The sequence below is a fragment of the Scophthalmus maximus genome, chromosome 2 (assembly GCF_022379125.1).
Source record: "Scophthalmus maximus strain ysfricsl-2021 chromosome 2, ASM2237912v1, whole genome shotgun sequence".
NCBI classification, from domain to species: domain Eukaryota; kingdom Metazoa; phylum Chordata; class Actinopteri; order Pleuronectiformes; family Scophthalmidae; genus Scophthalmus; species Scophthalmus maximus.
The window spans coordinates 5,011,568-5,039,360 of NC_061516.1; the positions used below are offsets into that span (position 1 = coordinate 5,011,568).

The window sequence follows — 27,793 nt, forward strand, 5'->3', positions numbered from 1 at the left end:
TGTTTAGCTCCGTCGCATAGTGATGACGTAAGACGTATCGTTCCCGGAAGCGCTGTGAGTCGCTGGAGCTGGTGAAGCGAAAGGTGGGAGTTTCTCCGCGAAACAAACCGAGGCAGCGACGCGGTGAAGCTGTTGGTGAGATAGAAACTGCTTCTGCTCCTGGTTGTGGCTGTGGACGTGTGGACGCTTGTGTGAACGTGTTGAGGCTTCAGTGTGTGTGTGTGTGTGTGTGTGTGTGATGGGGGTCACTTCAGGGACTATCCGTCATTTTTTTGTACATTGTAAAATGTCTGTGTAGCCACCACACGTTTTAGATTAACACATAGGAGGAACCCCAGGACACAAAACTGTTAAACAACCTCAGCACATTTCTGAAAAATAATGTACTAACATACAATATGAAGGGCTGTGGCCTCTCTGAGCCCTGTAGCCACTCGCGTCAGTTGATAATAAACCACAAGATCTCATGATATAGAAGTTAGTGAAAAAAAAGTTTTCGGAGAAGAACCACTGAAATACAATATAACGAGTTGCGTCATGTTTGGCCACAGCAATAATAATGTCTGGCATTAATGTGGAGTCACATTACTGGGATCAATTGTGGCAAACTACTAAGAAATAGTGTTCAACATAGATGGGGTGTACACTATCTGGGTCAAATAGAAAGAATCTAGAGAACAGATTGTTAATCACAGGAAATGATAGTGCATTATAGTGTACATCATGAAAACATTTCAGCAGTCATGTGTCCGAGGGGTTCACAGTCTATTCTTAAATGCGTAGCAACATGGTCAAAAGAGGGAATACTACTTTATACTGAACCATTTTAGAATGTGAAGGGTGACCCTCAGTGTGTAGTATTTTCCCTTTTCTGCGGTCCTTTAAGATTTAGCTGTAGGGCCGCAACTAACGATTATTTTCATAATCAATGAATCTGTTGATTATTTTCTTGATTAATCAATCAGTTGTTTGGTCCATAACATTTCATAAAATTGGGAAAAATTAAGATTGCGTTTCCAAAATGATGTTTTGTGTTGTCCACACACCAAAGATAGAGGAGCTATCATAGAGGAGCAAATAAACCAGAAAATATTCACATTTAAGAAGCTGAAATCAGAGAATTTAGACTCCCCCCCCTAAAAACTACTTCATTTTATTAAATTAAAATGTATTAATCGTTTACTAATCAATTAATCGTTTAACTGTTGCAGCTCTATTTAACTGAAGACTCGTGGCTGGAAAGAAAGTCCCACCAAATCTGATGAAACTTCTGGAAATTGAGGGGCAGATACAAATTTAAACATTTTTTAGTTTGTACAACGTGCTGGATGGACTGACATCCCTGCAAACACTATAATCAACCAATTCAAAATCCACCATGTGTAAAAAACTTTCTTGGATGGATGGATGGATGGATGGATGGATGTCTTTCTTTATCAGTTCATTAAGTCTGTTGGTGAAGAACAGTACACTGGCCACAGACTGGTAGAACATTTCCAACATCCTTCTGCACACATTTAAGGATCTCAGCTTCCTCAGGAAGTAGAGTCTGCTCATTTCCTTTGTACACAGCCATGCTGTTGGTCTTCCAGTTTAGCCTGCTTTCGATGTAGGCACCCAGGTACCTGTAGTCCTCCACCGTCTCCACCTCCTCCCCCAGAATGCATAGAGGCTGCGAAGCCGTTCCATTCCTTCTGAAGTCGATCACCACCTCTCTGGTCTTGTTCTCGTTCAGTAGCAGGTGATTTCTTCCATCCCCACTCCACAAACCTGTCAAACCAGCGCTCTGTACTCCCCCTCCTGTCCATTCCTTAGACACCAAACCACCAGAATCATCAGAACACTTTCCACAGTCCCGTGTGGAGCTCCTGTACCACTCACCATGTCAGACGGAAGACGGCCCAGTCAGACAAACTGTGGCCTGCCTGTCAGGTAGTCAGTGATCCAGGAGATGGTGGACGTGTCTACACCCATCACATGTCGCACACTAACAGTGGCTGCATGGTGTCGAATCAAAGAATGTGATTCTCAAAGTGCGGCCAACCCCATCCAGGTGCGATTGGCCCCGCTACAGCAGGTAGATGACAGCGTCGTCCACAGCCAAAAGAGGCTGATAAGAAAACTGTAGAAAGAATATATAAATATATAATAGTTTGTTAAAAGTCTGTTAAAGTTTGTTAAAAGTCTAAAATTCCCGCAGAAAATACAGATGACGCGTCCTCAGTAATAATAACCCCTATGCCCCTGTCTGTGATGCAGACAAGAGCTACTTTTAATGCAAAGAAAAACTTTGTCTAGTATCATTTTTTGTCCAAATGAGAAGCTCCTCTTACTGCGCATATATTTAGTTGTGAAGCAGGTGTGAAAAGGATGTTGTTAAAGATGGAGCTGCTGTTGTGCTCTACAGAAACATGTGTCTGGCTGTGTTAGGACGCATGCTGCTGTGGTCAGTCATTAGTATCCAGCAAACTGCTTCAGCCCGATCGGCCTGTACTTATACACCAAATGAGAGGCTGTGTATTAGTGCATTACAGTGCTTACGGAGCTGTGATAACACGGTTGCATGGCGCTGGACTAACCATTTACGAGGGTCCTGCTCACTTTGGTCATTATGTGACCAAATGGCACTAAGGAAAACCAACGTTTACAATTACACAACTCTCATTCTAGCACAAGCTCTCTGCATCTTTCAGTGAAGTGAGCAGATAATGAATGCCTTTTTTCTGAGTTATTCGGCATTGTATAATTATTATGATTATTACTCCTAGCCAATGTAGTCAGGAAGCTCATCAACTCATCAGTGGCATAAATCAAGACTTTATTGAGCTTACACTATTAGTTTTTGATCTTCCATTTGACAATTTTCTGCCACTTTAAAAAAAAAAATATATAAGACTAAATTCACCACAGGTGTATCATCTCTCTGAATGCATGTGTAGTTGTTACAGGTGTTGAATCCTTTGCAATGAAAAAGGGGTCTAAATCATTTAGCATTTATGGCTCTGTCCGTAGCCGTAGTCCTTGATGTCAGACAGAGCTAGTCAAAAGATGCTTCTCCTTTTTAACTGATAACCATAATTCTTTGCTACCAGTCCTCTCAAACCCCTGACGACAGGCAGGCCTTGTGAGTTTTCTCATGTGGAGGCTCTTTGGTTTCTCGTGGCCAAGCCTTATGGTGTCCCTGATATTTTATGGATCCATTCTCCCTGCGGTCCTTCAGTATGTCTTCCGTTCCCATCATAATTCAATATCTCAGCCTCCTGCTGAATGCGGCTGCACGGACAAATTCAAAGCATGTCAGAGTCACTGCTCAGTCAGGAGGTTCAGTCATTCTGCTGGATGCTGGAAGCCGAGATGAGGGGAGGTGAAGTGTTGGCTGGCACGTGAACAGCGGACTGCGCCTGATGCCTGGAAAATGATGTAAGAACAGCTGTGGGAGTGATGACAGGTGGTCACCAGGTCTCTCCAACAACCAGGACCGTCGGCTTACACTGCCAGTCACAAGTGTGTACACGGCCCGTCTTTTAGTGTTTCACTGTTTTGGGGGAAATCTGAAGCGACATGTTCATTAGTGATACCCTCAGGAAGGAACAAACTATTTAACAATGACTTTCATTTGACAAAAGAATACAGATCTGATTAGAAATGGTCTAATTGTGCGTTCACACTGGACGCAACGCAAATTATTTGTGCAAGTAGATTACATGCAAAGACACAACTAGACCCGATTTTCTCTTTGAGTCGGGTGACGTGAATGGCAAGGGTAGCGTGACACGAACTGCAACCCTGTGCGCCCCTGCGCAACATGCATGCCAACTGCCAAAGATGAACACTCCCCTGGCAATAGCGCAACAATGTTAAACAGGAACATGAATACATGCAGAATTAAACAGAATTATGTTAACATAATGAGGTGAAATGTATGATAATTAGACTAAATGTATATATACATTTAGTTTAATTTATATACTTATAATTGCTTTAAAGTGATGAAAGAACGACCTGAAAGTGGAAAAACTTGGTTTGATTAACAGCAGGGCAATTTACGTGACTCCTACTACAGGTCGGGACCACTCGGAAATTCTGTGCATATTTGAAAGATGTCATAAAATATACTACTTCACAAGTGACAATATTAAAGAAAGTGATTTTAAAATTCCTGGATCCGCGTCAAACTGGAATCTTTCCTCGGTCACATGTCAACCCTCAACCGAGTTTTGTGGAAATCCGTTGAGCGTTTTTTTGCTTAATCCTGCTGAAAAACAAACAAACAATCCAACCAACCAACCAATAAATGGGCTCCTTGTTGGATGTAAACCCCTCTCCCCCTAAAAAAAGTCTTATTTAAGGAGCTAATTGGCATCATAAATTAAAAAGATCTTTGTGTGGCTTTGTTTTTTTCTATGCAGAAATGCCCACATCAGTCCGTAAAATCCACGTCTCCTCTCAACCAGACTCCACCTACTTCCTGCGGGTGGACTGGAGGGGGCGGGGTTTGGGCTTGGGGTTCCAGTTGCTGCTGACTGATGGCCAGGATGCCTGGAGAGGACAAGGTAAGGACCTCACCCAGCTTGACCTCATAGCACGTTGGCGCACGTTTTATATGTCGGACCTGACAGATTTACGTGCACCTGATACTTGGACAACCTCACCTGTTTGACCACACACCTTCCTCACCTCACCTGTGTTCATTTTAGAGAGCGCCATCGTTGACCTTTTCACCTGCTCTAACAGCTCCATTCACCTGTACATTTATCAGGATTCAACTAGGTTCTGCAAACCATGCTGGCTTGTTTCAGATCCCACAGTTTTTTCCCCGCACGTGTACATGCTGCAAACATCTATTCATATCACGAGATCATGTCAAAGGTTCAGGAAATGGGACACGTATAACATTGCACATTGAACAAAAAATGTAAGAGGTTGCAAAAATAAACTCATGATGAACTTTAAAGAGAATAATCAAGCATCACAAAAGGCAAACGAGCCAACAGATACGGTAACAGCTATAGATTATGACAAGGCATTTAATAACAACTAAGGGATGATAAAAGATAAATGATAATTTAAGAGCCATTGGCTCAGGGAGGAGATGGAGGATTGTCCACTAACCAGAAGGTCGATGGTTCGAGCCCCGGTTTGTCCAGTCCATGTACCTTAAATTGCCTCTGACGGCTGTATCGGGAGTGTATGAATTATGTGTGATAGGGAAAAGCGCTGTTTATTGAAGCACTTTATGAACTTGTACTGTAAAGCACCTTGGGTTGTCGAAAAGACTAGAAGTGTTATGTAAATACAGTCCATTTACCATTGGTCACTATAAAACCACATAATCAAAACAAAGAATTAAGTTAGAACGTCTGAGAGTTTCCTAAAGTTCTGTCTGAAGTGAGCATGTTCCAGTCAGAGGAGGGAGAAGATATGAAGGCTCTTGTCCTCGTTCCTTGGGCACCTGTGACTCAGGAGGTGGAGTTGGTTGTCCACTAATCAAAAAGGCAACGGTGCGAAATCCTGGCTCCTCCAAAAAGTCAAAGTTTCTTTGAGCAAGACACTCCAAAATACCTCGATGCCTGTGTGTGAAAGCTGTGTGAATGATAGACAAAGCTGTATGAATGGGTGATATTAGACCGATACAAAGCAAACATCAGCTCTATGAAACATGATAAACAAGATATAAATGTGGACCATTTACTCAGAGACAAACAGAGCTAGCTGGAGTTTAAACAACATAAATGTATGAATAACAATTGATCACGTCATCAGTGTGTACCAGTGTGAGTCTGCAAGAACTCGAGGACAGGGCCAATTAGATCACACTAAAACAATGATGTGTAACACTGTCTATACCATAATATTAAAAGGGCCAATACAAGTAGCCAGACCAGTGAGACAAAAGATGACATTACGGCTAATTTCCCTTAATGATCCTGGTTCTGTGAAATCAGAGAAATTGGATAAAAACATAAAAACTACTTGAACCGATTAATTGATTATCAAAATAGTTGGCGATTAATTTAGTAATCGATTACTAATCGATTTACTGTTGCAGCTATACTGAAAACATAAACTCCTTTGCGGAGGTTAATAATAGGGCGATGCCAATATCGATATATGAGAGTACAAGATTCCAGATACCGATACATCGGCCGATAAATATATATATATAAATATATATATATATATATATATATATATATATATATATATATATATATTTATTTATTCTTTGAATCGGTCAATGATTCCTAAAATGTCTTTATCAAGACATTTAATTAAGGCTTAATATTTAAGTTTAACCATGAACTTCATCATAAATTGAAAATACAAATACAACCACATACATAGAACTTATAAAAAACATTTATTTTGCATAAAATGTAAACATCTCAAATAAGTTGGCCGAAAATATCGGTCGGTCTCTTAAAATTTTGTCCGATACCGATATGTCTGTGAAAGGCTCATACTGGCTGATATTATCGGCCAACAGATATATCCGTCGGGCTCTTTAACATTAGGGGGAAAAAGACAGCTGCGTCTGTTTGAAACTAGTAAAGACACCTTTTGTCAGATGTTGCATTTTTCTTTCTGCTGTATTGTGTTTTCCCTTTGCTGCAGCAACACTGAATTCGGAGCAGGGTAATCCAGGATCACCCTCATTGTGTTTTGTGTTCTCGGTGGAGTGAGCGAGGCAGCGGTGTGCGAGGAGGCAGAAGAGATGGAGATGCAGAAGGAGAGGTACATCGATGACCTCCAGCAGGCGCTGACCGGGACAGAGAGCACCACTACCTACTGCTTCGCCCTGACGCCGTCTCCACCGAGCCACAGCTCCGCTGTGACACTGGCGTATGAGAAGGTGCAGAAGGACATCTCAGTGAGTGCCACGCAAACACACCTCTGACGCAGCAAAATCGTTCCTCTTTTAGTATCTCAGATGCACAGATAACCGCAGGAGTTGATGAATGAGCACATCACACTTTGGCGAGACGTGTTTCAGACATTTCTGTGTGTAAGTGTGTTTATTTAAATCTCTCTGCCCCACTGATGAGTCACGAGGTTAATTTAAAGAGCCGTCGAGTGTTTTCACTTTGCAACATCGGTAAAATATGGAGATGATTGTTGACATTAGAGCCACGTTCAGAGCCGACTGTTGATCTTTCACATGACGTCAGTGCTGCGTTGACTGTAGATAATGGGGCACCCTCATCTACCACGGATGTTTAAAAGCTCCAGAGAAAGGGGCTTGTTTTGATTTCTTGACTGAACCGAGGAAGTGATGAATGGTGTGAAAGGGGGATTCTGCCCCACACCTTCAGCTGGAAATGTTTTTCTAGAAACTTGAGTTGTGCTGTGGCTCCGTGCGACGGTTACAGTGTTACCTTGCCACAGACGGGCTGTCATTTAACACATCCAGTAGAATAATAACTACAGAGATGCATTCTGTTATCAGATTATTGGAATCTTTTAGGCTGAATTCTGAGCAGGGTAACCCCTTTGTTTACAGTCGCCGAAACGCCCACGCGCTCGCTCAGGAATTCTCCGGATTCTCACATGGGCAGCTCACTATGAGACTCTCCGGAGATCATATTTAGGGGCTGGCAGGAGAAAGTCCACAGAATGTCCGGAGCAACATGTGCGGACAGTTGCGTTCTCACAAATAGGAGTTCAGGACAATGTCCGGACTTCAGTGCATGTCTGAACGCAGCTACAGTACGCTGTGATGGTAAACAGAGTATTTGGGGTTTTAAACTGATTTGATTTTGACTTGATTAAAGCATTTTGCTGATCTGATCTGATCTGGGAACATTGATGTTGTTGGGAAACCTTTGTTATGTGACAGCAGTCACTGAAGAAACTTAACCAACCTTGAAAGTGTTCTGCAATTCACTGAATAATCCCTGATCACGGGTCACGTGTGAACACACTCATTCACGGTGTTGGTACAATACCTTTGTTGCCATGGTAGTTATGACAGAATGGAAATGTTAGTGTGTCTTTCGCAGTAAAGGGGAAATGAATCTTTTTGAGTTTCTACAGAAGTGTGCTGTGATGTGTCATGGGAGGGTTTCTCTTATCATCATAAAAGTTCATCTGCCATGAAGCTCAGTCATAATGAAAGGCTTCGGGTCTAATGCCCATCCGTTCCCCTGTAATCCCAGCCCCTGTCCACCGCTGCAAAACACCAGCAGGGACTCACACACACATGTACAGGTGTTACCTGCGGGGCTGAGCATACCACACGTGTGTGTTTGTGCTCATGCAGTTTGTCAGCATGTTCCCTGCGTAATGTGTACACCGTGTCTCTCCGTGATGAGTGGGACATGTGGTATTAATGTTGTTTTGTGTTTCACAAATGTTTCCTTTTTTTGGGATCCACTGACGTTAATAATTTAAAGGTTAAGGCTTTTTTCCCACAACTGATCCAAAACTCAGATGGTCACGGTGAATGTGTAAACCCATTACAGTGCATTTTCCATCTTGTGATGAACAAGATTAGAGACCACTGCTAGGAATACTTCTTCAGGTTCTTAGTGGTGGAATGTAACTGAGTACATTTACTCTCATACTGAAATAAAGTACAATTTTGAGGTAGTTTCACAAAAGTAATTCACACTATTCAGAGGGATATTTTGTATTCTTAAAGGTTATCTAAATGTTAAGGAATACACTGCCACTATATGTCTTCCAAGAGCACCAGCGTCTCTCAGCGACAGCACCCCACCCCCCTACCCCCCCACGTGTTCTCAGCAAGGTATGGCGAATACGAAGCCCGGTGAAAGTGGCTCCTGAAAAACACAACGACAAGCACAACTGAATGTTGTGAATTGAACCCGTGTCCATGATAGCCAGCCAAAAAAAACGCCCAATGTAGTCACAACCAACATTCTCTAACATTGCTGTGATCTGCTCCATGAAATCGCTGTGGAGCATATCTGTTTAGCACTGTATTTATCCCTTATAGCGTATTCATCTTATATGTATATATACCTCTCATTCATAGTGTATTCATTGTTTCCATCACTTATACTGTCAACTGCACTTTATTTATACTGATCTATTTGCACTACCTACTGCTGTCTGCTGCTAAACCTATTGTATTTATTTAGATATTCCTGTACATATGCACATACTTTGCACTTCACTGCCTTTTTGCACTTCTGGTTAGATGCTAAACTGCATTTCGTTGTCTAAGTACCTGTACTTTGTGCAATGACAATAAAGTTGAAACTAATCTAATCTAATCTAATTTGTATTGCACCAGATCACAACAGACCTTAAAACCCAACAGTTCCCACAATGAGCAAGCGGTTGGCGACGTGTAACATAATGAACCAATGAGTAACTTACGAGTCAAGTTGGAGCCTTTAGCTGCTCGACGGGCTCCATCTGCATCTCAGCAGTAACAGCACCAGTTTGCCTCTGCTGAATTTTGACCGTGCTGCTCCTCATCTTTCCGTATTTCAACATGCAAACCAAACCAATATAGATAAATGAGTTAGGTTATTGTGTTAATTTGCATAATTAAAACCCTGCATCTCATTCTTACTTTTCTCTTCTCCCATACAACCTTTTTTATATGGCTTTCATTTACATCTTTCTCGGGCTGCAACAAACGATTATTTTCATAATTGATTAATCTGTCGGTTATTTTCTCGATTAAATCGATTAGTTGTTTTGTCTGTGAAATGTCGTAAAATGGTGAAAAATGACGATCGTGGTTTTCAAACACACCAAAGATATTTAGTTTGTTGTCATAGATGAGCAAAGAAACCAGAATATATTCACATTTAAGAAGCTGAAATCAGAGAATTTGACTGTGTTTTCCAATAAAAACTACTTGAAGCAATTAATCAATTATCAAAATAGTTGGCACTTCATTTAGTAGTCATTTACTAATCGATTAATCGATTAACTGTTGCAGCTCTACATCTTTCACTGCAAGTTCAGTTTTCACCCTGTCGTGCTGACCTTGTAAAAAAAGCTACCGAGGTGGTGAGAAAGTGTTGCTGTTGTGTAGTTGTCAAGGCTAACATTTTTTTTTGAAACATTTGACTGTTAATTATTTATAAGCATCTATGACCAAAGCCAAACTGAAGAATCAAAACAAAAAAGCTGCTTATTTCCAGGAAATCAAAACTAAATGTGAAAATGTCCATATGCAAGCAATCAAAAAAAAGGAGAGAGAAACTGAGTGTTCTTACTCCACCAGTTTTACCCAGCATGCTCTGCGTACTGACTAATGTTTGCACTTTTGTTTTACAACATTTACTTGGTCACTAAATTCAGTTTGTATCTGGTACATGACGTACATGACGTATGTAATTAGCTTGGATGCGAGAGGAATGTGAAAACACCTCTATAGTGACAACATGTGCTCAGACACAAGTCCCTATACTCAATGTCAGACATTTTAAAGGTACGAAACAACAGAGGGGGCCTTTAAACTTAGTCCAGGGATAGTGACAGTGTAATCACCATAGCTGAACTACTGGTGTCCTCGTCACAAAGCCAGAGTACCGTGTCCTCCTGTTCTCTTACGTTTGGACTCCTGAGTTCAGCTTGACAAGTTCAAACCTGAGCTCCAACGTGGCAGTCTCTGTACTTTTATTAGAAGCCTGTGTGCATATTAATGTCTTTAACATTCACCAGCTCTGTATTAACACTGCAGTAAATTTAGAATAGGTGGAGTTGCACTTGGGGCTTTCTCCCTAAATAAAAGTGTCCAGTAGTTAATCAGCGTGAAGCGGTGAGTCAGAAGCAGCTATTGAAACAGTAGTGTCTCTATGACAACATGAGAAACCTTTGCCTACATCAACACTGTCCAGCCAACATGCTGTCTCAGACCGGGCCACAACATTGAGCTCTGACCACAAGCTTTACAACCCAGATCCCAAATAGGAGCCATCAGGTGTCAGCTGAAATTTCTGTTTCAGGTACAACTGCAACTGTTAAGAGTTTATACTGACTCAAGACTGTAATATATGATGAGGCAACACCTAGTGTTGTGTGCTAGATGACCTAAGAAGAGGCATTTGAGCAGTATTTTAACTGGCTCTAACTCTCTAATCCAGTCCATACAGACACACAGCTGCGTCTCACCCCCCCTGTAAAGTGTCAGTTATTTCGAGAGGGGATGGCCGTAGAGGTCAGGGTGATGGGCGCTGTTCTGCCTCTTATCTATGCACAAACATATTTGAGGGAAAACTTTGTCACCAGTTGCATTCCATGCAATATTATTCTATACAAATTAAGTACATTCTTATTATGAAGATAAAATGCAAATAGATCTTGAAAACTGTAGGTTTAGTGCTAGTTTAGTGCAAGTATGTGCTAGATTAGTGCAAGTATGTGCAATCAGTTACTAGTAATGTCCATAGTAACAACATGTTAACATGAAGTTGCAAATGTGCCAGGATTTGTGTTAAACACAGAGCCTAGGGTGTGTCTGTCAGACAGAGGTGAGGTGTTGCACAGACTAATTGCTTGTGGCAGGAAAGATTTCCTGTAACGGTGACAGCAAAGCTGAATGGGTCTTTTGGATCAGGAGCTCTGCTGTCGGTCCAGTGGGTGGTGGAGAGGAAAAGAAAAGAAAATTAATTCATATGATCTGTTTTTTGATTTCCATCATCGGTAACTTCTGCTTGACATTGCTTAGTCTCATAATTTCCCACTGATGTGTTTTTTAACCATGTCCATTCATACACAGATACTGTATCTGCCATGTGGCCAAAATCTGTGGGCAACAGAGAAAACCTTGAAAAGGATATATGATTTTTCAGACTAAGACATGTAGTGACCTCTAAAGTTTCTGAGTTTTCTGATCTTTCTTTCATTGCTATTCCCCTTTTCCAGTTCAGGCTGGGTTCTGTTTTGTTGCAGTCTGTCCAAGAGCCAGCGGAGCCTGTGAGGGAGTTACTGATTCACAGTCTGCAGTGGGGAAATACACTGGAGCACCAGAACCAGAACATTGAGGAGGAGAACCGAAAACTGAGACAAGAACACCAACGCATCACTGCAGAGTAAACGCACACAGAACACACCACAGTTTCGATCTGCTCAGAACCAAAACCAGAACTAGGCAGGGCTGGGTGGGGTGGTTTTTCAACATCTGAAAAGTTTCCTTGGTTGGGTTAGGGTTACTGTAAGAGTACAGTACATGTTAAAACATTAATGTCATATTTATGACATTAAATGCTGATTTGCAGCTGGATAACTGGATGTACTGTTACTTAACTTGAGTTTTACCCCTTCACGTCAGTTCATTCTTAAACCTCTCTCTCTCTCTCTCTCTCTCTCTGTTATGTTGAGTTATACTCAAATTTTGTCTTTAGGAATTAAAAAGAAAATTAGAAGATACATGGTCAAATAATAATAACTCAGTTCGAAGTTCAGTTCTCCACACGTTTTGATTCATGGCCCCATTTTCATGAAGTCACAAATCTATACACGAAGACCTGAAGAAACACTACTCAGCACACTACAAAAGAATAACACATAACGTGTGTGTGTGAGAAACCAGGCTCCATCCCACCTGGGGTCAAAGTCAGAGGGGCCCTGTGATGTTTGAATGTGTCATTAATTCATTTATTCACAAATCAAGCAGATTTGATATTGGTATTAAGGTTGGGATTTTGGTTTGTCGGTCTAAAATATGAATCAAAATAAACTATTGATATCTTGGTCATTGTTCAGGTATTCAGGTTTACTTGGGCCACATTTGTGGATAGATAAATTAACTGTGATGCATTAAGGTGCTTTTAATTGTTTGTTCTGCAAGGACTGATGTGTTTTTAGGACTAAAACATCTTTTTCTGTAATTTGTAACTTAAGAGAAGCTTAATTTTATTTACTACTAAAGTAGTATGCCATTTCACCTTAATTGAAATCTTATGAAAAATATTAATGATGTTAATTAATGGATGGCACCATGTAATTTTGTCAATCAATATCTGAAATTTCTCTCTAACTGATTACAAATTATCAATAAAACATGCAGGATGTATTAATGAATTAAAACAGTAGAGAATGTAAACATTCAATTAAAACCAACACATATAATCAATCAGGCTCTGGTGCCGTGATGTCCAGTGCTGCTCGCCCCCTATGAGTCATGGCTGTGTTTGTACTCAGCCCCTCGACTCCCCTATGCATCAACAGTATGCTATAAAAGCTATAAAGAAAAAAAAAATGATTAAGTGTGTGTTTGTCTGTTTCTGTATTTCTAAGAATGAAGCGATACGCTGGTGGGAAAGAGGCACTGGAGGCAGAGCTCTTCTCTCGGTTTGTCCTCGTCCTGAACGAGAAGAAAGCAAAGATCCGCAGTCTGCAGGAGACCGTCTCACGCCTGCAGGAATCCAGGTTCACCAACTCACATTAACTAGATGTTACAGTCCGACAGTTTCACTACTTTCATCTTTACACTTGAAATGACGTCCAACTGGTGTCAGCCCTGTTTTAACTTAAACACTAAAACTACATCAACTACACAGTCTACATCAAGCATTCAAATTTGTATATATCCTGGTCAACTGATTTGCTTTTGCATTATTGCAATACCACGCTGTTTCTCTAAAACCCTCTGTATATCTAAACGCTGTGAAAACGGAACTATTATCGCCCTCTTTTCAGTAAAACGTCAAAACTGCATCACAGCTAACATCTGGTAAGACGTGGGACAGACGTCTGCCTGAGAAAAGCAATATTTCTTGGCGAGGTCGTCTGTCGAGCCATGGACATGCTCCCCGCTCCCCGTGAACTTTCCATTTTTACCAGCAGTCACTCAAATCCTTGATTTATAATCACAGTGTCAAATCTAAAATCGCCATGAATCCAGGTTCATGACAACAGCCGTGTTGTGTGTTCAGCTGCACTGAGATTTAAAATGAACAATCCCTGAAAAAGTTAAAAACGACTAAAGGTTGTGGCTAAGGAGGTGGAGAGGGTCTATGTTTCAAAAGCTTCACTGGCAGAGTAATAAATCTGGGGGAAAAAAAGAAGTTGCTCAATAAACTCAGCTCAAGTGTCTTTCCTAATTTCCTATTTCCTGAACTACTGCAATCCTCCGATTCATCTCTCTTGTGAAAATCTTGTGACCTGCACTTTGTTTTATTCAGTCTTGGTTGATATTTTTTGGCTCTTGTGTTTCATGTTGTAGCCATGAAAGAATCATGTGCTGACTCTGGTCTCTGTTGTAGGAGTTCAGAGGGACAGAAAAATAAGGATTCAGTAAAATCCGACCAAACAGCAGGTGAGGACGAGGAGGAGACTGAGGAGGATGAATATGGAGGGAGCACTGACGAGGAGCCAGAGGAAGTGAAAGGGACCCCTGCCACGACGTTACAATCCAGGGGTAAGATCTCTGCCAGTGACTCCACCAACACTCCTGTTTCTGCTCAAACTTTGCATCACGTCTGACCCCCATTAACCTCTCACATGTGACTCATCAAAACAAACCATTTCCTCTGCCGCAACCAGGCTCCTCACTCACACCAAACAAAATCCTGTAAAAGCTTCTTTCGGTCGATTTTTCAACTTAATGGAAATTCAACATTGGAGCCATTCAGAAACGCGTAACGGATGTGAGACTGTCAAAAAGGAAAAAAACAAAACAAAAAAATATACTTTGAAAAACAAACAAAAACTATATTTAAAAGTACATTTTTTTAATATTGATAAATTGGCCGATATTCTTTATATATATCATATATTTTACGTATAAGATATTGATCTGAAAAGTAACTAGTAACTATAGCTGTGAAATAAATGCGGTGGAGTTAAAAGCACAATACTTCCCTCCGAAATTTAGTGGAGTGGAAGTATAAAGTAGCAGAAAATGCCATGGGAATACTCAAGTACACGTACCTCTAAATTGTATCGTACTAAAGTACAGTACTTGAGTAAATATACTTGGTTACATTCCACCACTGCTCTCTGCTAAACCAGGTATTCTCTTCTCTAACAAGCGAGCCAAGAGATTCAAGCTACAGCTTTGTTCTGTTTCCGAACCATTATTTCAATGGACTGAACTCCAATCAGAAACGCTTTTTTTTGCTTATCAAAACATAACAACATCTTTCGCAATATTTCGCTGGTAATGTACAATGTTAACGGTAAGCCATGGCTCGCTGCTGCCGAGTCGAGACATGAACAGCGGCAGGGCCTCTGCTATGGACGTTCAAGGGAGACGTTCAACGTGGAAAACCAGACTTTTCGATTTTGACTTTTGTAAATGCGACCACTGGAAGTGTTCGGTTGGAGGAGCGTGCCAAACTGCGAGACCCGGACAAAACGGTTTGGTGTGAATACATGTCACGTTACCGTTAGTTACACTTCTATTAATGTGTATAATGTACCGTTATAGGTAGAATGGGCTAAGATGCCCACCGACTAGCTTCCACTCAGCTGACAAAGTTGTCGGGAGCAGTGTTAACGATTTAGAGTTATTTTGAAAAGGGAAATGATGGGGTCATTGTTTATTAACTTCCCTGTATTTCATAAAAATGGTTACAGCAGAAACTCACGTGATGACACCGCTCTACTGTCGGCATATGAAGCCATTCATAAATCACATCACAAATCTGCATTTAAAAAAAATGTCTCACATCGGCGCATATCAGTGAACATATACGCCGATAGATGTTTCTCCGATAGGCCCATATCAGCCGATTAAATCGTCCAACCGATAAATCGGTCGGGCCCTAAATCTGTTATTATGTCGTTGTGAAACAAAGGTCAGTGGAACATAAAGAAGCCCGGCCTGCTCTCTGTAGTGACATGTCTTTTAAAGACTGAGTCTCTTGTTGTGTCTTAATGTGTCTCTTTGCCAGGGCTTCTTTCCAACATAATGTTTTTGGAGTTTCACCATCTGTGGATTGATTTAGTCATTGATAAGCCAAGACTATAAATATTAGAATTTGATCTTAACAACAGCAGCTTATTTCTCAGATTAACCCTCCTGTCATGCTAACGTCAGTAGGGATTGAGTTAGTAAAGTAAGAATTCTCTATATTACCTCACAGTTTCTATTAATGTCAAGATTCCTTAAGAGGGGGGGGGGACTTTTCCAGTAACCGTAGATCCAGACCAAAGTTTTGACAGTCATGACCTTGTCTCTGTATTGGTGTGTCTAAGTTGACATCATGACAGTTACATAGAGTTTTCAGTCAAGAGTATTAACGGACAATCCACAGACAGCACTTAGTTTTGTCAACATTGAATCGCATAGATGAAAAATGGCAGTTGCAGGCGTTCTGACTGTGACGGCTGGTGGGAAACGCTTGCTGGGATGTCACTGTTTGGGGCGTGACTGAGAGCGCCGCAGTAACATGTCTTTCTTCAAAACACCTAAAGTTAGTGCTGTAAAGTTGTCAAGAAAAGAAAAAAATATGGGAATGATAAGTGTTTTCCACATGAAAAATGTTCCCATTTGGAATTAAAATATGACTGAGTATGATATTTTTTGGAGCTGTTGTCATGGGAACTGAGTTTTTTTTATTTATTTTTTTAAATCTGCTGTGTTGTTTCTCATGCCCAGAAACTCAGCATGACATCACTGAGGAGGAGTTGCGTAATGCAGAGTAGTGGGCCTGTGCGCCTACATCCCCTAAACACCTTTAAAAAACAATCGGCTTCAGACGCTGACGTTAACACTTACATCAAACCTTTACACTTCTGCTCCCACGTGGCCTGGACGGGATTAATGTGCCGTCAGCAGGAGGATGGATGTATGAGGTGTAGGTGTGTTTTAAGTAAGATGGATGTGAGCAAAGCATAAGTTACCTATCATGAAACTGAGAGTTTTTTTCCCCCTCCTCTCAGCAGATTTTTCCACTTTCTCACATATTCAATCGTCCACAGCCATGTCGTGTTTTTTTTTTTAATTTTTGGGTGACGTGCATGCTCCCGTTTCCTGGGACTTCCCCTGCCTCTTAAAGGGAAGAGCTTGCAGGACTTGTGTTGTTTCTGTAGCTATGACAATTACTCAGATGGCCACATGTTGCCAGTTATTGCCAACAGGTAGGGGGACGGGAGAAGAGGGGAGGGAGCAGGAGTAAATTTGGGGCTTTGGCTTGTGTTTGTGGTGTGTGTTACATTATGCGTAGATTCTGCTGCTACTGGTGAGAAAGGCGTCACTGAGTGTCTCTGTTTTGATCCACACAACAGAACAGTTCCATTGAAGCCACGGGTGTGTGTGTGTGTGATGTGGTAAAAAGCTTTCAATGGTCCCACTAATAAACTATTTTCTACGTATCTTAGTTCCTTTGGGCAATAACTGCCATGAGCTAGATGTTTGGGTTTTTACTGAAATATCTCAACAGTAACACACTGTAGTGCCCCTATTCAGCATTTACTGTACACAGTATTGTCAGAATATGTAAAAGGTGGTTTACAACACATTATATCGTAGTAATAAGCTGATCTGAGTGCTAATGTATTTATCAACAAGTCTAAATGGACACAACTGGATGCCACTGTTTTAAACAGATAATGAATGACAAGTCAGCAAAACACAGAATTGTTTTTGTCGACAATTACTGTACACTAGTAAACATTTAAAATTTGTATAATTTTTCCAATAATCTAATGTTTTCATACTGATTGTAGGTTATAAAAATGTTGACTTTAAGTAAAATGTTTCTATCTCATTAAACCAAATGGTTTGTGAGGAAATAGATATTCATGTTCCCCTCAGGATGAAGTGTAACAACCTCGATGATCCGCTGACTTTTCATTCAGCAAAACAACCCGACATTTATTTTGTTTGTTGTTGTTCAATTTTATTTGCATAGCACCATATCATACGTACATTATCCCAAGGCAATTTACATATTGAGGTCGAGACAATATTACAGAGAAACCCAGCAGTTCCCACGATGAGCAAGCACTTGGAGAACGTAAAGAGAGAAAAGAGCTACGGTTGTGGCCGTGTTGTAGGGTCACGACACGATAACACACACACACACACACACACACACACACACAACCCAATAAACACTGACATTAGACACATCTATATAGTCACATTGGCTAAAAACAATATAATTTGGTCTTTGTGAACAGAAATGATGCATGTTTTGTGTCTGATGTACTGAGAGCTGTCCACTTGTGATGGGTTCACTTAGGATGGGTGTTGATACCAGGTCTGAACAGGGCCAAAAAGGTCTCCTCTGAGATAAGAGCAGACCTATAATAATAATAATCTTCAAATGTGTCTCAGTAATTGGTGGAATAAAGGCATTATTTGATGTTCCACTGATTTTCCACATCAGATTAACTGTCATGGACCGAGTTGTACTTGGGATGAAACAGTCTTCTGTTGCTCTGAATGATGATTTGTAAAGAAAAGAGAAAATAAACCTGATCATTTCATTGAAACTGAAATTTTTTTACAGAAAGACTATGGGCCAAGCTTGGTGTGTTGGGACAGAAAGAGGACATGACTGTCTGTACAAAATGTAATGTAAATCCATATCCATTAGGTGTTGAGACATTTCAGGACCAAGCAAACGGCCTACACTGTCATTCATAGAACCACGCATTAATCAAAATATAGCTCAAAGCAGATCATGAATTAACACACAATTAACGTCATTTAGCAAATAATTGGCAATGGTCTTGAATTATGCTGCAGATATGTTATTACTCAATTTGAATTCCTTTTGCTGATTTTTTCAGGTTTTCCCATCTGTGTCTATGAATCAGGGACAGAAGCAGATAGAAGTGTCGCGATCTTAGATAGTGATTACAAGATCAACTCTGCGATGATGTCAGCGTGATTCAATTACATTTTATACATTAGTCTCTTTTTGAGTGTACTGCTTTATGCAGAAACCCCTGACTGCTTCATGCTCTCCACAGACTCCTCTACCCCGAGCCCACTGGATGACAGCCTGAAGGACATCACAGACGTGGCCCCCTGTCGCAAGAGGCGCTTTCGTCACCTTGGGGCCTCGGACCAGGCGATTAAAAGACCGAACCCACAGACCTCCCACAGAAAGAGGTACGAGTCTGTCTGCCATGCATTACAACCATATAATGTCATTCACATGTTTCTTGCTGAGTGTGTGCGCTGCAGTCATTTTGTTTTGACAATGTGTGAAAAGTAGTTTCTTCAACATAACTGTCTCCTGCTTTATGATGTCAGTTAATGTCTTTTCTAGAGCAGTTAACTGGCCCTGCAGCTCATAAACTCTTCATACAGTTATCCTTGAATCTATTTAAATGCACTTTATTGTTACAAGTTAAAACATACGTCCCTCTTTTATTGTGGAGCAAAAATCACAAGAGATAGAGATGATTGTGTCCACCTGGACACAACTGCTTCATGCTTAAGGACGCTTCCTCATTTTCTTTGTCAAATCCTTCCCTCTGTCTCATCTTTCCTTTGCCTTCACCCCCTCCCTTCCTCTCCCTCTTCTCCCACACCCCTCAACCCTGCCTTCTCTTGAACGGGAAAATCAAACATCATAAAGGTTCTGTGTCGGGGATCGTCAGCAACCTTCGCATAGTTGGAGATTACTGCATCCCCCCAACCCACCAAATTGCTGTTGGGCTGTGCGTGAAGTATACACAAGGCTAAATGGGCAGCAGATCTAATATCCTTCAAATAGCAGTATTTGGTTGTAAACCACTGATTGACCACAAAACAATCAGTGACGTAAATGTATGAAGGAATGTGGAGAGCCATGCAGCAAAGTGTGTGTTTCACAGGAGGTACGTGTACATAAAAACACACACACTTATAGGTTTAACATTTTTTTGATGCTGATGATGAGTGCATACCCGGAGAAAGTTACGTTTGCATTCAGGGGCAACTTTGTGGCCCCCTCATTAATTTGAATGGAGAGGGGCCACTGTGTTGACGCAGTGGGGTTGTCAATACAGAGGACTCTGGCAAAACAAACCTGTATCAACATTCAGTAGAACCGTGCTGAAGCAAGAACTACTACTGCTAACACAAGCGACTGTATACAAAGATGGACGGTGGTTCTCCATTTCCTTCCACTGCACAAAGATCAAGCCATCTTGCGCTGGAGACGTCATTTGGAACCATAGTCTGCGCTAGTGTTGAGCGTGGAGTAGAGCCACGGTTCTGAGGGGCCGTGTTACAACCGTTCTGCCAAACTACAAATTTGTCCTCAGCATTGTAACAACAAGCACACAGTTCTGAGCAGGCAGGCAGACCTGCCATCTCTGTGCATCAGGAGTACAAGATGGCATTCACAGAGCAGTCATACGAATCACCATCACCACCCTCCCTCAGCTACCGCCATAGATTGGATCGAATTCTGTGGCAAACACTGCTCAGGTTATTCAAAAGCTATAGTTGCGCCATCATCTGTCCAAACACACATTGGCATGCGGACTAGGGGAAGCTGGGATCGGAATGCAGACCTTGGAGTTGGTGGACAGCCGTCTCTACCTCCTGAGCCAAAGCCGCAGTTGCACTTTATACTTTATGCTCCTGCGGAATTGTTTAACTGGATAAGCTACTCTGTAATGGCCTCCTCCGCTCTGGACTCACCAGCTACAAGGTCAGCACTGTCCAGTCAGATTGATGCTGGTCAAGGGTACAGATCATCAAAGCTTGACTCGATTTACTCATTCAGGTAAATCCATATTATGCAAACCATACGGATTAAAGTGAAATCAGAAATTATAACTAAAAGTACATGCATTTTTTATATTTTTTTTCCTCTTTGGATAGGTGATGACATAACCTTAGAGCCCCGATGGTAGACAGTGTGCTGGGTAGTGTGAGGTGGACTGTAGCTCCAGAGGTCAGAGGCAGTTTTCATTACCAAGACTAAACATGTCACCACACACTTGGCTACATATACAGTATGTGACATGTTTTGCAAAAGATGACTGCAGGGCTGAACAGAAATCAACAAGTGCCCTTGCTCACTGAACTCAGAGGAGAAGAGAGGAGGATTTATGAAAATAAGTGTCGAAAAAGAGTTTGTTGTTTTGGTTGACCATCAGTTTGACCTTGTTCCAGGCTCCGCTCCTCGTGTCGCCTTCTGTTAGGTCCAAAGAGAGTCCAGCTGTACACCTTTAGGGCGTTATCACATTTACTGCATTCCTCTAAGGGGGGAATATCAAATTCAGCTCTCAGCAGTTTATTGGCGATACAGGGACAGAGTTGTCCCGCAGGTTTATGACTCCTGCCGCTGGGCTTCAACCGCTTCAAGATTCTGTCTCTTCTATCGGAGTGTCTGTTTTATCTCTTTAACCACACAAACACATGCTGCCGTGGCTGTTGGCAGGACAGCTGGGGATGAGACGACTGCTGAAGACTGAGCCTCAGGAGACAGATTTAGTTTTCCACCGTGGATTTTTATGTGAATGCACAGCTCCACTAATGATTGTGTGGAAAACATCAGGAAGCTGCTTCACATGTCGTCTTATGTTCATGGTATGGTCTTTGTAGTTCAATCCAACGCACTTTGAGTGGAATACAAAAGGGTTTATTATTAATATATTATTTATATATTTTCTCACTAAACTCAAGTGGTGTCTCTTAATGCCAATCGTTTTGGTTTTATTTGTCCATGCAGTGATATATCTGTGTCCCAATTTGGATTATACAAAAGCATGCTGTGTAGAGGAATCACCGGAATGACTTCCTGTTAAAGAGATAGTCTTTTGACATTTATTACAATAGCTTCAAGTTTTATGCTTGCTTGAGGTGGTTACATGGAACGTAACCTATACCTCAAACTTCTGACAACACTATGCAGCCTAATTTATTTGTGCAAAATCAGTTAAAGGAAACATGCCTAATTCACTTTTTTTTTTTTCCTTTATTTTAACAGTTTGCCTATATCATATGGAACAACATAGGGCGGCTGTGGCTCAGGAGGTAGTGACTGTTGTCCACTAACCCGAACATCGGCGGTTCGATCATCGCCTCCCCTAGTCTGCTTGTCAATGTGTCCTTGGGCAAGACACTTGACCCTTCATTTCTACTGACTCTTCCTGCAGTGTATGAAAATGCATAAATGTGACAGAAAATGCATGGTAAATAGCAGCGCCCAAAAACAGACTGCTTAACTGAGCACAAGACTGTTTGGTGAAGAAACTGTGGGGCACAAATTGTACAACAATGCTGGGTGAAAGCTCATCTTTTGTGTGTGAGTGTTCCACGTTGTGTGTTGCTTTTTATGGCTGGTTGTTAGAATATTGTTATTTTTGTCAGTTTATGTCGACAAACTGCTTTACTGCATTACATATGAAAATGTGTTTTTTTTATAGTTTGGTTAACCAAGCCGTTCATTTCTTGGACCTCTGTGAATACCGTTATTCTCGGGTCCGAGCACAGTGCAGCAAGGGGGAATTCTAGGGGGGGTCTTGGATGTGAAGTGGGGAGCCAAAGTCAGCCACTGGTCTCAAAGTAAAACTTTCTTCTTTTCTCCTCTCTGTTGTGTCTATAGTTGCTGAGTCAGACTATCACACAGCTTCTGAAGAACTGCTGCCGCACATCCAAAACCCCACAATACTACTGATCTTGTGCCTGTGTCTCACATTTGCCAGTTTTCTTTTTTGGATGCGGCCATTTAGAAAGTCTTCCATAGACATGTCTCAATCTAACATTGTCTCTAGTTGCCCAACAGTGGGCCTGTACTGGTACCGTGTCCAAGCTCCTCAGAGCTCCAGCAACTGTGCCACATGCAGATGGCCGTAAGTCGTGCCATCTATCCCCAGCTGCTGACTGTAGTGGGTACTGGTGCCCATTACCGGCTCATTACCAACAAGAAGCAGCAGTGAGCCGATGAGCAGCTGCGGTTGGATGTTTGATCGCTGCAGAAGCTGCCCACCCCCCACCCCCCTGAGCTGACCAACACTGCCTGCAAAAGAGAGGTCTTTGTCTGAGGTGGTTAACGTGGGGGGCTTGAACTGTTGGCAGTACTACTCCCAGCTATTGTTTTTGGCCATCTCCATCACTCCTCAACTCATTCACCTTCCCGTGTTACCTCCATATGTTTCTACATGTAGGTCGTCCACTGAGAAGAGGAGGAGGTGGAAGAGCTGAAAATTAGGGGGGTCGGCATAGAATTAAATTAAGTCCACATGAACAGAAGACAACGATGACTAATTACAGGGATTGCTCAACAGTTTTGGAAATACACTTCCTTGCTTCTAACTCGGGGCCGACAGATGTAGCGTATGTTCATCATTTAAACATTTCTGCGTGTAAATAGGTGTGTTTTAAATCGTGGGATGGAGCCAGGCTAGCGGTTTCCCCTGGCTTCCTATTTTTATGTTGAGCTAAGAAATCCATGTCCTGACACTCAGACATGAGACTTATATCCATCTGTTCATCTCATTCTTTGACAGGACAAAAAGTGTATTTCCCAAAATGTTGAACTATTCATTAATTTAACAAAACAAGTGTTAAAACATCACTAGGAAACAAGCCAAGTGTTGAGTTTATAAGAGCCTGTTCTCCACTAAAAAATTACCGGATAGGTCATTTGTTCAAGCTACGTATTGCGACGTATGTGTTCATTTTAAAGACCGCAGACCTCTAGCGGTAGTTATGTACGCGGCTGCTAGAGGTCATCGGTGGACCTGGTGAGTCCGTCAAGTTTATGCATTTCAAATGGATTTTCTTTTATTCTGTAAAGTTATTGTGCTGATCCCCTTTTTTATGGCACCCTAACCCCCAACCATGATGCTTACCTTCACAAGCTCATTAATCATGTGTCGGTAAGGCAAATAAAACCCCACAATACTCTGAGGCGAAAAGTATGTGGCGTACTTCCTTTCAACGATAGAGGCGCTATGGTTAGGTAACGGTCGATTTGGTCGTTTTTTCCTTGTACGACATAGTTCGTCGTATGAGTTGGAAGACTTCTTGGTCTATTATTAAACACCTGGTTGCTCTGATGCTCAGATTAACCTTTTTGGCTCACTGTACTTCCTGTTCGTGCGTCCTTCAGATCCAAGTGTTGTAAGGACAGTTTTTGCCATGAAAAGAAATGAGAAGAAACACTCTTCCTCCTTCTCATGGGGGCTGGTTCTGTGAACTATCAAACCTCGCTCCTAGCCATGACAGATAATCACTGCAAGACACGGGACTGGTAGAGTGTTATCTGTGCATTTGCATTTTGCCTTACACTGCGATCAGCGCAGTTCTTATAGGTTGTTGTTGTTGTATGATGTGGCTCTTAACACAATCTGACTGAGCTGTTGAATTAGTTGAATCATTTTTTCTTAAAAGTGCATTGAAAATGTCAAAATCTGTCCCTCCAGACCTCACTGAACAATTTTTAGTGTGCTCTGTGTATTAACTTTGTTAGGTAGTTCATCTGCAGGTCCTCATAAAAAAGAAACCTGGTGATGTAGCTTCTACATCTGCATCTAGGGCCATTTAATGTGTTGTAGCCTTCATGCCAACCGCTTATACTCTGGCTATAGCCAGTATCATTCTAGTGCTACAATATTTGGTCACGATATTACAGCATTGCATCACTTTTTTACTTATTGTAGATGTGGAGTAGTTGGTGTATGGATAAATAGTAAAGTGTAGTGGAAACAGAAACAGAAGTGATGACGTACAAAAATCACATGACTTAAATTTCTATCAAGCTTTCACTCAGCACACTGGAAAAATGGTGACAGATGACGACATCATCATGTGTACAAGAAACAAACATAGTGTACTCTCCGTCACCAAGCTTTCGGCACTTCAGTACATTCATTTTCCTTCATTCGAACTTTGACTGACGGTCTTTTAATTACATCGTCTTGTCCCCTTTTGCTGCAGTGTAATAATGGCACCTGGCCTAAGGCTTATTTCAATAAACCAACTCCTGTGAATAGTTGTAAATAACGGTACATAGCCACCAGTTTCCTGAGTTTCACCTCTCATCCAAGCGGTAGGTTTGGGGGTATAACTTCTTATTCATTTATACAAAACTTATCCCTCTACCCAGCCTGGTCGAAAGTGAACCTCTGTTTAGTGTTGTAAGCCACAAACCAGTACATGATTGGAGTCCATGTTGCAGCTCTGGTATGTCACCACTCCAGCTCCAGTGGGGGCTCCTGCGTGCCCAATCCCTGAGCTTAACCTCACCTCTCGGGGTTGAAGCCAATCTCGTCACGTAGCCCTCTGTCATGTATTGAAGTCTCCGGTGGTCCTCTGTGGCAGCATGGAACAGCTTCCCCTCTGCAGTGAGCACATCTCTTATTTCCCGTTAACTGGTTCCAGCAGTGCAGTGCTCTTTGCCATACAGTTGGAAATGATTCAAACAAGCTCTGGGCCTCTCTTATACTTTCTCACACTGGCCTTTTCTTCTCATTCCGGTTCAGGTCCTCATCGTTTCAGTGAGGCTGGTTTGGAAGCAGCCATCTCGTGTACTCTTATCAGACTTAAAGCTCATGGTGCTCATCTGGGTTTGTGGGTGGTCCTCAGGTCGCCTTGGATTCAGGTTTTTCAGGTGAAAGGCGAGAACAGAACTATGTTCGATGGTTTACAGCCGGAGAAGAGAGGTATCTACTCTGGTCCCCTAAATCCTTGGTCTTGATTGCTTCCTACCATAGACTTAAAAAATGAGCGCACGTATCCACATTCGTAAGGTCTTGTGACATAGTGCAAAGTTATCTTCAGCTGATATCTTCTGTGTTGTAGCATGTACTATGTTTGTAGTGCATTGCAATGCCTAATTTTGCACCTGATGGATTTAAAGGTCCCATATTTTACACCTTTCTGGTGTTTTATTTGAAGTTTTGATACACTTAAGAAGATATATTTGTGGTATTAAGTACCCAAAACCATCTCAATATGTTTTATAGCTCCTCCCTCAGGAGCCCTGCTAAGAACAGGGCACTTTTGGCCTGTCTAATTAATATTCATGAGCCTCTCTTCTCATTTTCCGACTGTTTTCTGAGTGACGCACGGCCGGGGCAACCACAGGTAACATGTTGTGGACGGCAGGAGACAACCAACCACCTCCTCAAACACGTGTTGCATGGCTTGGCCGTGGCAGAAGACGCCAGAGCGAACCGTTTTGACCCTTTTAACGTACTTACTTATTATGAACAAAGCTAGGAAATCTCCATTTTGACAATCCCCTAAGGCTCTCTTTTATCAGCATGTGTGGTCTCCACCACCTCCTGAGGGAAATATATGGTTCTTAAGCTGCTAAAGGCTCCACTATGTTCACCAGCTCCTCTCTGACTGTGTCTGTCTGCTGTTTGCTGCTGAGCAGGAAGTGGACAGTGGCTTTTTTTACTGATATTTGTCTGAAAATAGCTACTGTTCTGGCAGGAAGACTGGATTTGTGAGAGCGATGAGTTCAACACAGTTTCTGTAAAAACAAAACAGTGAGTTAAAAGATGCTGAAACGCTCTTTAGAGCTGATGGGAGCTTGAGAATCAGGTGGCGAGACACCTTTCACAAGTAACAATATTTGTTAAAATTTGCATTCTTCACAAACCAACACTGGAGTTGATGCTGGCTGCTCTCCTCTGTATTCAGTCTCTGAGCTAAGCTAACCAGCACCTGGCTTTAGTTTCATATTCACTGTACATGCATGAGACATCTTAACATGCACCCCCCCCCCCCCCCCCCCCCCCCCCCTTGTCCTCGTTTCTCTGCTACCCACTGTGCATCTTTGATCCTCATCCTCTCATCCTCTGTATCTATGGAATTCAGTTTTCTCGCTCTTAAAAATCCCACGATGCGACATTCAGCTCACACTACGATACCATAGACTGTATATCGAGGACACAATACAGCACAGACCTGAAAACAACACAAGCCTCTATATGCGGTAAAGTGCACAGGTAGTCAAGTCTAGTATTTGATGTAAACCACTTAAGGTGGGGGAGCTGCTGCGCCACTATTACACACACACACACACACACACACACACACACACACAGATCCATTTATCTACACAAAGGTATAAAGTGGCCCATGTGTTTCTAGTCTTGCTCACTATGGGCCACATGATACACTTCCCGTCTCAACAGGAAAACTCTCCTGTAAACCGGCCTCATTAGCCCACTGACCTGTGTGTGTGTGTGTGTGTGTGTGTGTGTGTGTGTGTGTGTGTGTGTGTGTGTGTGTGTGTGTGTGTGTGTGTGTGTGTGTGTGTGTGTGTGTGTGTGTGTGTGTGTGTGTGTGTGTGTGTGTGTGTGTGTGTGTGTGTGTGTGTGTGTGTGTGTGTACACAGGAGCGACTCCCCTGCAGGATCCAGTAAGCAGCTGCCTCCCCAGCGCTCTGCAGATGCTGCGGCAGCAAGTTCAGCAGCAGAGGATCTGTTTGACGACTTTTGACCCGTCACTTCCAGACTGCACTGTACAAATAAAAAAGATTACACCTGTGATGTATATATATTGGTAAAGGTTTGCTATTTTTTTTTATACCGGATGTAAGCTAGCTAGTTACTATTAGAACACACACACAGAATCATAAATTCAGTTTGTGTTGAGATCTGGTGACTGTAGACTCAAGTGTAAAGAAGGATTCACATCACTGTCATCAAACCTCTGCATTCAGTTGCTCCATCCATTCAGCCATTCCTTTCATTCGTCACCTGTCTGTTTTGCAGAATCATAATGTATTTTGAAGATGTATGAGGTACTGAATTGAATATGTTCTACATATTTGCAAGTTTGTTACGTGAATATTTGTACCAATAAATCCATGTAAGTAGGATTTTTAAATGACAAAGTCATTCATGTATTTTCATTAATTGTATTTATCTACCATATCTTAAAATTTTTCCATGTCAAAATCAGTTTCTTGAAACCCTGGGATCAGAACACGCCCAAGACGCATTGA

At 41.8% G+C, this 27,793-nt stretch overlaps 1 protein-coding gene across 3 annotated transcripts; it reads left to right on the plus strand.

Moving 5' to 3' along the window:
* xrcc4 (X-ray repair complementing defective repair in Chinese hamster cells 4) lies at nucleotides 1–27,678 on the plus strand. Of its 3 annotated transcripts, none has more exons than XM_035626210.2 (8): nucleotides 1–135; nucleotides 4,410–4,553; nucleotides 6,681–6,871; nucleotides 11,851–12,017; nucleotides 13,225–13,356; nucleotides 14,193–14,347; nucleotides 18,856–18,997; nucleotides 27,183–27,678. In XM_035626210.2, the coding sequence occupies exons 2-8, from the start codon at nucleotides 4,412–4,414 to the stop codon at nucleotides 27,283–27,285; spliced, it is 1,032 nt and encodes a 343-aa protein (XP_035482103.1). In that variant the 5' UTR covers nucleotides 1–135; nucleotides 4,410–4,411; the 3' UTR covers nucleotides 27,286–27,678. The 3 variants fall into 3 exon arrangements, with proteins under 3 accessions (XP_035482103.1, XP_035482105.1, XP_035482104.1); XM_035626212.2 differs by lacking the exon at nucleotides 27,183–27,678 and adding an exon at nucleotides 21,816–24,242; XM_035626211.2 differs by lacking the exon at nucleotides 1–135 and adding an exon at nucleotides 2,333–3,504.
* Nucleotides 27,679–27,793: the final 115 nt, after the last annotated feature.

Coding starts and splice junctions, on each gene's coding strand:
- xrcc4 (XM_035626210.2), top strand. CDS start 4,412: ATGCCCACATCAGTCCGTAAAATCCACGTCTCCTCTCAACCAGACTCC. Junction 13,357..14,192: donor TCACGCCTGCAGGAATCCAG/GTTCACCAACTC, acceptor TCTCTGTTGTAG/GAGTTCAGAGGGACAGAAAA. Junction 14,348..18,855: donor CACGACGTTACAATCCAGGG/GTAAGATCTCTG, acceptor TGCTCTCCACAG/ACTCCTCTACCCCGAGCCCA.